This window comes from Schistocerca cancellata, chromosome 1 (assembly GCF_023864275.1).
Source record: "Schistocerca cancellata isolate TAMUIC-IGC-003103 chromosome 1, iqSchCanc2.1, whole genome shotgun sequence".
Taxonomy (NCBI): Eukaryota; Metazoa; Arthropoda; class Insecta; order Orthoptera; family Acrididae; genus Schistocerca; species Schistocerca cancellata.
In genome coordinates, this window is record NC_064626.1 from 346,310,733 (window position 1) to 346,324,327 (window position 13,595).

Genomic DNA, 13,595 nt, shown 5'->3' on the forward strand with positions numbered 1-13,595 from the left:
AAGTACTACGACAAAATTTACAAAATGTTTTTGTGACATCGCCTTGAATTATTTCTAGCCACTCTGCAAATTTACACCAGCACTACAGGTACGCTCTGTGCATGCAGTTGCAGATTTATTGATACTAGAGCGCGTAATACAGGCGCCTAACAATACGAGAACAAAGACAGAATATCGTCATCATGGATCTTTAAGTGATATAAATTTAAGGGCTTCCAGACATCAGCATATTGAATAGTGCAGTTTGCTGTATCTTGAATGGATCAAGTGATTTTTAAAAATACTTTTACCACAGAACCATACAAATATTTTTAAAATCCATCTAACTCATGTGACGTCCCCTGGCAAGACATTCACAAAATCGTTGTAATAGATGTGAAAAAAGATACATTTATCTGTATTATGGAGAGGACTCGTCAGCACCCACACCCGGCAGTAGCTAGAGCGGGATCCGGATATGGATAGATTATTATTATTTCATTTCTGTATGAACGGTTGTCGATTATGCAGACTCTGTAAAAAATAAATTAAAAAAATATATTTTTCATTTTTATGTTTCTGCAGTAATTATGTATCTGTATTTTGCAAATAACGTCTGTGGTCGGCGAGTGTAGAAATCAAAGCAGACAATGATAATTCAAAAAGATAACAAAGGTGCATATTAAATTGCCTGTAAATAGTGGAGGTTAAAACATAACTCTCTCTGTCTTCTTGTAGCCGTTAAGTTGTAAGAGCCTGTAACGCTCGATTGAATGCTTGGTTAGCTTTCTTTTGTTCCTTGTTCGAGGAAGACGCCATTGGAGGCTGATGAATGAAAAAGGTGCGTACTTTAAATTTATGTTGATTTTTAAATAAAAGAATTGTTAAAAATACTTTTAATAATTTATTGCTAGCTTTCCCAGTATTTCATCCCCAATTTTTGGCCGTTTTCAACATATTTAGAATTTTTCATGACGCAGAGCTGTGCAGAGATCGCGGGAACCGCTGCCGCGGCAAATTCAAATTAAATTTAATGAAAGCAGTTTTCCCTCAATTAAGCGGGCAGGTAACGGTACATTAAAATTATTTCTTTCAGCTTCCCGGAGACCTCAGAGATGAATGGTGGATTTTATTATGTCATTTTCAAGTGAACATGGGCAGTGACGTAATTAATTTAAGTAAATCAGAGCAATAAAATTTTACTTGTGGGATATCAAAGACTGCTGTGATGAAACCTGTTCTGGCTAATAATACAAAACGCAAATTTCATTTTTTAGTTTCATGCTCTCGTGTTCGTCGTGGCAATCAAAAGTGTTCATATATTAAAAAATCCAGTGCAGCTTTTACGTTTAGCGAACATAGCACACTGTAACTCCTGTACGTGTAATAAGAGTAGTTTTCAGTGCATTTCAGAGATGAGAGTAGCGAAGGACATGTTTAATTTCTTAATTAGTTACAGTAATGATACCGTGTTCCATTTCTAACAAGCCAGATCAGGGTTATATAAAAATTGTTTGCAAATTAAAGGTCATACGTGCACAGCAGGAACATCTTTTAGTGTTATGCGAATCCCCACGTAATAGATCAATGTGCACAATGTTAAAATATTTTCAGCTGCAGAAAGTAAAGAATCGCATTTTATCTGTTGTGCCCGCAACAATAAGCAACGTACAGTTAATTAAAATATTATCCCATACAAACTGCATATAAAGCCAAAAGCGCGATGGGGATTACGCGACACTCACACTGGCCGCTAGATGCAAAATTGGCGCATTAGACAGGTACTCAAAACCACCATATTTAGTGGTAAAACCATTAAATTGGCGACACTGATTTAAGATCAGTTCTGTGACACTCTACGAAATAAGCGGATACAACAGAAGGCAACAGTCAGTTCGGCTTTCAGTAATTCGAGCGATGGTAAAAACCTAAGACAGTTAATGCCTTCCTCCTTCCACTTTGTGAAAGCAAGAACAACACCCTAGTCATTATTTTATGGCAAACACGTATCGTTCAAAGTGCTTAAATTAGTGAAATAAAATTTTATTATAGTTGATCTGCAGAATAATACCTTAAAACAAACGGTTCCAAAATAATACGTTAAAATAAACTGATACATAGTTCGAAGTAGCGACTGTACATTTTCACTGGTGCTACGGGTTCCGCGCGGCCTTAAACCTGCCCTGTGTCGAATCACTCATTGTTGATCACATGGTATTGGGCCTTTATAATATGATTTAACTAGAGTCGATAAGCTGCGGTGAAGGAATTTTCTCACATTTCGAAGTATATTATTGAACGAACAAGCGAATTCCGATCAACCATTGCCAGAACGAAACATCCTGACACATTGTGAAAACGAAAGTAAATGTTGTACTAGTCCTACAAAGTGTGTACGATATTTCAAGTTGGATGTTCTATAGAAATCCAGTCTCAATATTTTCTGATTAGTGACATTCACAGCGCAGAACCGTAAACGTTGAAAAATCCTCCGCTCCGTAGTCCGAGACGTAGTAGCTTCACAGTTCACTTCCATCCCGTAAGCCGCAGCTGCTTCCAACCTCTTCCTCTGCTGCCATCTAGGGAGCACCTCTGCAGGTCGTACGCGCGCTACCTCTCCTGGAGCGCGCGAGCTGCGATCGCTGCTGACACCTGCCCGGAAACTTGCCAACTGTGAGGACGCCGACGCAAAGACAAAAGGACGCTTTCCTCTGGTACACCAGAGGGGGAGAAATCTCGTAAAACGGCAGGTAGCGCTACCAGGTGAACGTTAGCGAAAACGTTTCAAGGACAAGCCTGATGTCCAGTACAATTCAAACCAGTGCTAGAGATGGCTGTTCTTTAAATAGACGGGCGTGGAACAGCCGTCAATAGCTACCTTGCGATGAGGTTGGTGCAAGTGCTTTCGTACCCAAGTGTCACGCATATGTTTACGTATACTTTCTTGTAAATGACAGCAGTAGACTGATGACACGCTGAGCAGTGAGTCGACATCTGTCTATCGCGCGTGGGTTGTGGCAGCTGCGGACAGCGTCCGTGTGCGGTAGTCACATGCATACAGACGAACGCGCGTGTTTTGTGTGAGGGCGTTGCCCTGGATACGAAGACAACGGTGGCGTCAAAAATGGCGGCGACCGCGCTGAAGACGCCGTTGTTGTTGACATTGTTGTCAGCGTTGTCAGTGCAGTTCGCTTTGTGTCAACAAGTGCCGGGTGGTGGCTACTACAATAGGGACGGAGTGTTCGTACCACCGACCCCCGGGGACCCCAACTACAGGACTTACGTGCTCAATGGCCGTCGTTATGGTCTCAGCCAGCCGCCTCCTGAGTCCACGTACGGCTACGACAGGAACAGGCCAGGCTTCGACGACAGATACCGGTACCAGCAGGTAAGCAGCAAGCACACGTTTCTTTCTTCTTCTTTTCCTGAAGAAGGCAGAACCATTGTCTCTTCTGAGGGAAATCGACGCAGGAAAGACAAGGGCAACAGTAAACAAACGAATGTTGTCTACTAATTTTTTGTTGATCTTGAACTGCTTGAAGCTTGAAATGTCTTCGCTGTTCTCTTCATCTCGTCTTAAATGTCGTGGCCTCTATTTTGCCGATGTATATTGCTTAACCGTACATTTCCCTTGCTCTCTTCCTGTTCACATGTCTGTGTTATTGACTTTTATCATCCCCTTTTATTTAATTAAACGCCCACTTTGCTGCACTCGTCTGGTTATAATAATTTTCCACAGATCTTCCCTCATCTCCTCTTTAAAGAATCTCCTCGTTTCTTAAACCGTCAGTACTTTTGAACTTCATAACGCGTCAAATTTGTGGGCCCATGTCCATAATCGAATAATGTTGACAGTGTTTTGCTACGCAGTGTTGTCTGTCAACTCCCTTATGGTATGTTTCAATAAAATGGTTTAGGAGCGAGTAACGACGCTTAGCCCTTTGTGAAGTAAGAGTGAGTGTACATAGAACCGGATCAAACTACTTTTTCCACCCGACGGCAAGGCTAGAGAGCCAGCGAGGACAGGAGTACTCGAGCTGCGGCAGAAGGTACAGGCTTCGAGACCATCTCACGGCTTCTGGACTGTGACGGCTTGTAATACAAATAATTTTCAGCGACTATAAACGTTAGAAATGTAAAAAGATCACGAAGGTGCTCGAGAGTGTTGACATGATCAACGTCGGTGATGCTTTGTAAACATCACACAGAAAATAAAACATACAACCTTAAATGGTTCGATGCAAGATAGTAAGACGAAAACCATGTAGGGCCTTATGTAAAGACTGTGTCCAAATTTGCTGAATATATTTTTGACACACTGAGTGAAATAATTGTTTACTTAACATTGTCATTATCTCTGCCATGCACCTCACGGTGTTTTGCATGGTACGAATGTAGATCAAGGAGGTCAGAATATGGATTCTAACCTTCTTGATGTATATATAAGTATTCAGAGTTGCGTCTAAAAGGCGGAAAGTAAAAATAAGGCAACATAATTTGCAGAAAAACTATCATTCGAAGCAGTTTCTCCGTAGTATCTTTCATCAGAGTGAAACAACTTCCAGCGCCCAGCGCGATGCTTCGAAAATTGTAATGTAAATTTTCTGCAAGTCTAATCTGAAGATAGGGATACAATAACTCGAAACTAGTAATGCAAATAAAGGAATACCCTAGTTCATTAAATGATTGGTTGCAATTGTAATACGATGGTGTTTAATAATACTGACAGCTGTTAACCTTAAAATGAGATACAATGGACAAGGTTACCTACTCGTTTGAGAGGTAAACTGAAACTGTCAGTTGCACCAGATGGTAAAGTACAGTGTTCAATCCGCTACATGTACGATATGAGATAATTATAACTTCTTTGATTACTGGTTATTGCTGCTTCTTTCTTCTCTTTCATTCACATTCATACAAGCAAACAATCAATCGCAAATCTGTTTGCGCTGATGATATACCGGAAAGGTATTACTGCTCCGCTCAAAGCAGCTATGCCATACACAGGGGCTATACAAACATTGACATAAGTCATGGGACAGCGGTATGTACACATACAGATGGTGGTTTCCGACGTTATTTATGTTCACACAATGAGAATTAACAGACGGAACGCAGAATGGTAGTTGGAGCTAGACGCATGGGACATTCCATTTTTCAAATCGATAGTAATGTAATTTTCCGAAATTCACAATCTCAAGAGCGTGCCGAGAATATGAGTTTTCGGGTGTTACCTCTTACCACGGACAACGCAATGGCCGACGGCACTCATTTAACGACCGAGAGCAGCGGCGTTTGCGTAAAATTGCCAGTGCTAAGAGACAAGCAACACTGCGTGAGATATCTGCGGCTATCAATATAGGACATATGACGAACGCATCCGTTAGAACTGTGTGGCGAAATACAGCGTTAATGGGCTATGGCAACAGACAACCAACACGAGTGGCTTTGCTAACAGCAAGACATCGCTTACAGCACATCTCCTGGGGTCGTGGCCATATCGGTTGGACCCTAGACGACTGGAAAACTGTGTACTAGTCAGATGAATCCTGATTTCTTTGATGACAGCCGATGTTGGAGTTCGAGTGTGGCGCAAACCCTACGAAGCCATCGACCCAAGTTGTCGTCAACAAGGCACTGTGCAAGAAAGTGGTGGCTACATAATGATATGGCCTGTGTTTACATGGAAAGGATTGGGCCCTCTGGTCCAACTGAACCGATCTTTCACTGGAAATAGTTATATACAGCTACGTGGGGACCATTTTTAGCCATTTGTGAACTTCCATGTTTCTAAAAAGCGATGGAATTTTTATGGAGGACATTGCGCCATGTCACTGGGACACAATTGTTCGCAATCGTTTTGAAGAGCATTCTGGACAATTCAAGCGAATGATTTGGTCACCCAGATCGCCCGACGTGAATTCCAGCAAACATATATGGGCCGCAAGCTAGAGGTCAGTTAGTGCACATCTTGCACCGGCAACACTTTAGCAATTATGGACGGCAGCATGGCTCAATATTTGTTCAGGGGACGTCAATGATTTCGCTGATAACCTCGGCGTTTAGCGCCAGTAAGCTTCTTTCTTCCAACGACTTGTTGAATACATGCCTCTTCGAGTTGCTATACTAAGCCGGGCGAAAGGAGATCCGATACAATATAAAGAGGTATCGCATGACTTATCACGTCAGTGCATTCAGTCTGCGACGAGTTGTTATAACGACAAGCGTATTTACACCAAAAGTAGGTACTCCTGTGAAGAATGAGAATCAGAAGCTCTTCAACGACAAGATTATGTAATAATAGGTCATCTGTGTAGGACGCGGGAGAGGGAGAGGGAGAGAGAAAAGGAAAAACAATAACAACTTCTATAAGCAGTGACAGTATTACTTTCATCGAAAAGTTGCCTGTAAAATGGTAAAGCAGTATTGCTATGATGGTTGAATAGGTTTAGTGGTGCTTTCCGAATCATCACCGCCATAAAAAGAGTGTAGGTAAGACATGGCAGAACGATACAAGTCTTGAACGTAAAGGTGAATTTCGAATTAACTGTATACATATGGCGACATAGCTTTCTGTTTGCAAGAACTGGTAATAATCGCTTTCGTACGATTACACCATGAACATTATCAAGTGAAAGTGACTACTTTGGTAGATAGGATGTGAAATGCTGAGCTCCATCAGACTATTCTGCCTATGAGATCTTTCAGTGCTGTTATTGAACTGGTTAGTAGCACTCTTTCTACTCTAAAAAAATGTGCGAAATGTTGTCGCTGTGGTGCAAATGAAGGGAAACAAGTTACGTTTCACTTTTCTCGTGGGAGGAGCACGAAGTAGATTTATCGGAAGTGTGGTATTGCGTTTATTGGCACAATGCGTCAGGCGATAAGCAGACCGATTATCTTTGTTGTCGATAACACCACACCACTCTTGACTCTCCGTTCTCTTGATGACACGATTTCCACCTGTAAAATCACATTCCCTGGTGCTCTCTACCGTTAATATATAGTGGATTCATCTCATAATTCAGAAGTAATATACATATCGCCTGTAGGGAGGACTTTTCCGTGCACCAAAATCTCAGTTTCTTAGGTGACGTTTTGGTAACAGAAGTACCCAGTGTACGTACAATTCAAAAAAGAGGAGAGAATCACGAAAAAAGGTACTGTGACAACTTACGTGGGAGGTGACAATATTACTTTCGTCATTTACGTCAGAAAAGTGCCCTCTGATATGGTCCGTGTCTTTACGTTGGCAGACGTTATGATGGATGGTACATTGAGAATCATGCTCGTCATAAAAGGCAGTCTCAGGTATTCTAGGCATGAGCGCGACTGATATGGCGGAACGACACGGATATTGAACGTGAGATGTATTTCAAATGAAATATACTGTTACAACAGCAAACAAAGAGAAGGGAATTCACAGTTGTAATTCTTAATTCCAAAACGCATAGGCTAGTAGTTTTAGTTAAACTAATCACTCATGTACAAGGGAAGTCCTTCATTTTGCTTCTGCTGGTCTGAGAGGATTCGTTTTGCCGTTATACCTTTTTTTCAGCTTATGTTTTCCTTTGTCTATAGTACTTTGACTTCTCCTATGATAATTTCCGTTAAGCTAAGGGGTAGTAAGTAATCGGGCAGTACACTTCCTTTCTAGAAGAGAATAGCTAAAAGCCATGTCTGACTATTCGTATTTACATTTCCTGCAGACTTTCTGAACCATACCAGACCAATATTAGGATGCCTCCTCGAAATAGGCCATGGCCCCTATCCTTTCTACCTGAACTTCTACTCTGATGTAATCACCTTGACGTCGATACGACGTTTAACTCCCGTTCTTACTCCCTGCCTCCAGACAGGAATCCTTACTTGAACATATTTGTTTTTTGTAATGATTTCTTTATTTTGCACACAATCTGCTATTTTTCATCCTGAGGAAAAAAATTGATTTCTCTTGCTGTACCCGTGCTTGACATTTACCTACCTGACAATAGCTCTTATTTTTCTTCTTCCACTGCACTTTGAGTATTAGGCTTTTGCCTGCCAACTTTTCTTTGGCCTTCCCAGACTTCTTCAGTCTACCGAATTGTAATTTCTGACTTTGTAAGGTAGTCTGTCAGCGTTCATTCTGTCGAGATGCCCAATCCATTTTATTCTGTTGCTTTTAGCTTTCTTTCTAACGTTAAATATGTTTCGTAACTTTTCGTTAACTCTGAATATGTGTTTGTGAAAGAAACTGAGTCAGGTCACGCTCGCACTACCTTTTCATAGCATGAGAGAGTTTCTTAATGTCACTTTAAAGTTGAGTCATCTTCGTTGTCTTCTGCCTGTAGGCGGTATAATGGTGGGAAATGGCGTGGGGTGAGAGGGGTGGGGGGGGGGGTCGGAGAAAGGCTTGAATACACTTGAGGGGGGAACAAAAAGAACCGTCCATGTTGCTTATGTAAAACTTGTTTCTGTTATTCGTAAACAACAGTCACAGTTATCAAGATTAATAGGAAACTCCTCCCTTTGATCATGATGACGATAATGATGTTGGTTTATGGGGCGCTCAACATAGTGGTCATCAGCGCCCTTACAAGTTCCCAATCCTTCCATTTCCAGTCTGGCCACGTCTCGAATGATGATGAGATGATATTGAGGAAGATGTGATTCATTGTAAAGGAGGCCGCTTATAGAACGCTGGTGCGACCTATTAGAGTGCTGCTCGAGCGTTTGGGATCCCTATCAGGTCGCATTGAGGGAGGACATAGAAGCAATTCAGAGGCGGGCTGCTAGATTTGTTACTGGTAGGTTTGATCATCACACGAGTGTTACGGAAATGCTTCAGGAACTCGGGTGGGAGTCTCTAGAGGAAAGGAGGCGTTCTTTTCGTGAATCGCTACTGAGGAAATTTAGAGAACCAGCATTTGAGACTGTCTGCAGTACAATTTTACTGCCGCCAACTTATATTTCGCGGAAAGACCACAAAGATAAGATAAGAGAGATTAGGGCTCGTACAGAGGCATATAGGCAGTCATTTTTCCCTCCTTCTGTTTGGGAGTGGAACAGGGAGAGAAGATGCTAGTTGTGGTACGAGGTACGCTCCGCCACGCACCGTATGGTAGATTGCGAAGTATGTATGTAGATGTAGGACAACACAAACACCCAGTCGCCGGGCGGAGAAAATCCCCGACTCGGTCGAAAATCGAACCCGGGACCCCGTGGTCCAGAGGCAGCAACGCTGTTCACTAGACGACGAGAGGCGGACTTTGATCATGATGAGGGTCGAGTACCAAAAAACAACTATAATAATGCATTTTTTATGTTTGTGCATGCGAACTGTACTTGTATCAGAAGTAATTAGTTACATAAAAGAGTTACGGGATAAACAAATTTTTATTTGAGAACTTTTAACATTGCAGCGCTTCAGAAATCTTGAAATATTTAATGATTATAAAGAGTCTGCCTCGATTGCTAATAGAAACCGGATGTTGACATAGTTTTCGGCGCGGATAACCACGCCTTCTTGGAATACACTAAAACTACAAACTGCCTAAAGAGACATCAATGTTGGACCATGCCTCTTTAGGCAGTTTGTTTTTTAGTGTAGTCCGAAGAAGGCGTGGTTATCCGCGTCGAAACTTAGGTCAACATCCGGTTTCTATTTGCAATCGAGGCGGATTCTTTATAATCATCAAATTTTTATTGCTTATAAAATGCAATTTATAATTTTAATTCAACAAGAATCGTGCTAATAGCGCGTGACATATCTATAGCCTCGATAATGGCTTCAATTCGGCGAGGAAGAAAGTCCACATGGTTCAAATGGCTCTGAGCACTATGGGACTTAACATCTATGGTCATCAGTCTCCTAAAACTTAGAACTACTTAAACCTAACTAACCTAAGGACATCACACAACACCCACTCATCACGAGACAGAGAAAATCCCTGACCCCGCCGGGAATCGAACCCAGGAACCTGGGCGCGGGAAGCGAGAACGCTACTGCACGACCACGAGCTGCGGACAAAGTCCAGATGCTCCTTCAGGTTTGCCGTATGCCAGATCCAGCTAACTCTATCCATTGGTGATTTGATCCCACGGGATTGGGAAGATATTAATTACTACGTTCCCTCCACTGTTCCAAATAGCCCCAGACATTTCCTGTGGAATTAACTACGGGTAATAGAGAATTAACCAACTTGCGACAGAATGCCTGAGTGTTCCTCAAACCAGGGACACACGTGTGCAGTCCTGTGGACATGGCCATTATCTTCGAAAGACGGGAATGTTCACAATATGCTCTTAATTCCGATGGAGGAAAAAAAAGTGCAACACCTGATCACCGTGTATATTGAAACAAACATCGTGGTTCACGTTCTCGGTAACGTGTGTGGGTGGGCGCAAGTCATGATATGAAAAACATCAACATCATGTCAGAGCCACTAATGCTAGACAAGCATATGGACACAACGGGATAAATGTGTGCTTGAACATGAATGCAGGTGCTAGCGATGCAAGCAGGTGGCGCTGTTGTCCTCGACCACGTCAGCACCTGTGTAATGTCCTCAATTCCTTATAAATGTCATTTGTGTTCAGAATAATGTCCTGTGTAGTTGTAACTATATTAAGTTGGGGCTCAGTGAATTCGAACGGCACCACGACAACACGAAGGGAGCTCCGAAAACATGGTATTGTAAGGCGAGCTAGAATTCCAAAACCATTCATCAGTGATGCAAATGCATGTAAGAGAACAACTTGATGCCGAGGCCATAAAACGTTGACAATGGAGCAACTGGAGACAGCCATTTCGTCGAACAAGTCGTGTTTCACATTGTTCCAACAGCTGGCCAAGTTGACATCACAAGAGCGAAAAATGGTGGGAGTTCGGTGATGACTTGAGTAGGTTATATCGTAGCTTTCCATGAGCTTCTTGGCTAGTCAGCAAGGTCACATTATTGCCCTGGTTTATATGACCATTTGGGCTGTTCATGTCCATCCTATGGTACAATGTTTCTTCCCTAATGATTACGAGCCGGCCAGAGTGGCCGAGCGGTTCTAGGCGCTACAGTCTGGAACCGCGCGACCGCTACGGTCGCAGGTTCGAATCCTGCCTCGGGCATGGATAGGTTTAAGTAGTTCTAAGTTCTAGGGGACTGATGACCCCAGCAGTTAAGTCTCATAGTTCTCAGAGCCATTTGAACCTAATGATTACGCTCAAGACGACGGGGCCCCTGTTTACAAAGCCCGCATGGTTTTGTGAGCACGAGGATGAACTGCTGCATCTCCCCTGGCCTGCACAGTCACATCACCTCAATATTGTTGAGCCTTTGTGGCCCACTTTGTAGAGAAGGCTGAGTCATCGCTACCCATCTCCATCATCGTCATCTGAGTATGCCACTATTTTGCAGGAAGAATGGTATCACATTCCCGTGGACACCTTACAGGACCTGCATTTATCCATTCCGTGACGACTGAAACCTGTTTTGAATGTCAACGGGATTCCTACACCGTATTGGGCATGGCAATGGGTTATGTTTGCAGCGTTTCCATATTTTTGTTCAATTCCTGTACAGGCTAAGCTACATCCTTTACACTCTACATGTTAAAAGCCCAGTTGGGGTCATCGATTTACTCAACGCTTTGCATTATTTGAAAAGAGACAACATCGCGACTGTCAAGTTAACGTGTTGTTTCGCCGTTTGAAGACGTATTGCCTCATGTGCTGCTGCGAGAAACGGACTTTCGCTAGGTACTCTCGGGGAAACTATTTCACTGACTGTAGATATTTCTATCGGGTTTGAAACCGATTGTTACTGATAAGGCTTGACATACGCTTCGGGTTCCTTTTTTACGACTCACTGTTCTTATTCCGTGTATCCTGGCTCAAGTGCTACACCTCCATTCCTTGAACACACATAGGACACTCCGCTTCCATACACCAACAAATGGGGAAGTTTCATTCGCAGTGTGGTCGTGGGCACGTCCAAACACAGTAGCTTCTTTCGGCTATTCTGTCACTTTCCACATCGATCCATCTTACTGCGTTGATTTCATACAACCGAACAGTACATCTGACGTCACAAGTCGAGAATCACGTGACCGCTTGGTACCATTTTCACGCCAAACACGGCCATCCAAAGTGAGCAGCGTGCTCCATTAAGGTAGGATGTATATAAAATTGGCCAAAAAATGTAGGAAGTTTTTTCTCCGCCAGCTAGTTCTGTAGTATGTTAGAAATATTGTCTCTAATTTTCAGAGTTTGATTCGTGCTACAAATGATGTAAAAGCCATCTTGTTTCAACCAATACGCAGTGAGTGCCACGCCCCTTTTCCTATAGACCTTCTTGGAGATATTTTATTATTTCCTGCCATTAGAGAGACATCTGTGGAGTAACGAAGGCTCTGAGCCCACTTACGATGCGACTAATTACGATTTATTAAAGAAATGCACACACGATGGATCAGGAAACCCGAACGAAAGCTTTAATAACCTCATTTAAAAGAAACGTCCGAAGACAAAATTTTGGTCATCTACTATCATTAAAATTTCCTTGTATGATGCTCCTCTGGTGCTGGAAGAATCAGAACCCTTATGAGACTATGATTTGATGCAGATTGCTTCATTGAAAACCTATTCAAGAATACCACTGCCGAACGACACGCCAGAAGTATCAGACTAGAAGAAAGGAATTACATGACGACCAAAAAGACCAAATGTATGACTATGGCCTACTTTGAGGTACTTGCTTCTGGCATAGACCCTAATAAAATTTTGTTCTGCGTTTTCCGTCACTTCATCTCAGTGTACAAGGAATATTTTCTGCTGCACCATTGCAGACAAAAAGGGTGAAATTTGCTACAGAATTTGTACATACTATAACACAACTTCCCTTGGTACAAAATTTTTCAAAGGGCTACTTTATTTAAATTTTTTTGAAATGAAAATTGCAATGTTTCATAGAAATAAATTTTTAAAAATATTGCGAGACTTCTAAGACTGGTATTCAAAAGCTGGTACACAATTGTTTATCTAATTAATAAGAATAACATACCACATTTAGAAAGTGATAAGTAAACTAACCATAAAAGTTCCTCATGTAATAGAATATGTTCTAGAAGTGTCCAGCGACATCCTGATCACAGTATTTAACAAAAAAAATAGAATAAATCCATATTATAGACAATGAACATGGACAACATTTGGTTCAATTATCTCCCGAACAGTAAAAGTTACATTCGTTTTTATATATCCACGTATTTTCTCATATAACCTCGCTTAAGGGTTGAGCTTATTTCTCTGAGTTGTCGATGACATTTCTGTTGACATCAGTCAACGTGTTACCGGAAAAAAGATACCAATCGCGTACTCCGCATACGAGGGGTCTGTCCGGCTTGTGTACTACAGGCATTACTATTCGCCACACGAAGAGAGTTGCAAAATGACGCATCGTAAAAGGAAACGAGCTACCGTGCGTGTTTCGTACTCAGAGCGAATGAGTCGAATGAGTCTTTCGTAAGCACTGGTGAATCATTTGACCGGCGTTACGGCGCCTTCCACGAAGTCGCCTCGTAGACAGGAAGCGGGTACAGATAGACGGCGAAAAACGCGTGTCAGCAAATGCTGCAGCGTG

At 42.2% G+C, this 13,595-nt stretch overlaps 1 protein-coding gene across 2 annotated transcripts in view; it reads left to right on the plus strand.

Moving 5' to 3' along the window:
* Positions 1-2,725: 2,725 nt before the first annotated feature.
* The window catches only part of LOC126173509 (cholinesterase), a 185,008-nt gene continuing 174,138 nt past the window's right edge, over positions 2,726-13,595 (plus strand). The window contains exon 1 of one of the 2 annotated variants that reach the window (XM_049920962.1): positions 2,726-3,367. In XM_049920962.1, the coding sequence (XP_049776919.1) occupies positions 3,104-3,367 (264 nt within the window). In that variant the 5' untranslated portion in view covers positions 2,726-3,103. The remainder of the gene's footprint in view (positions 3,368-13,595) is intronic. The other variant, XM_049920960.1, reaches the window with a different exon arrangement.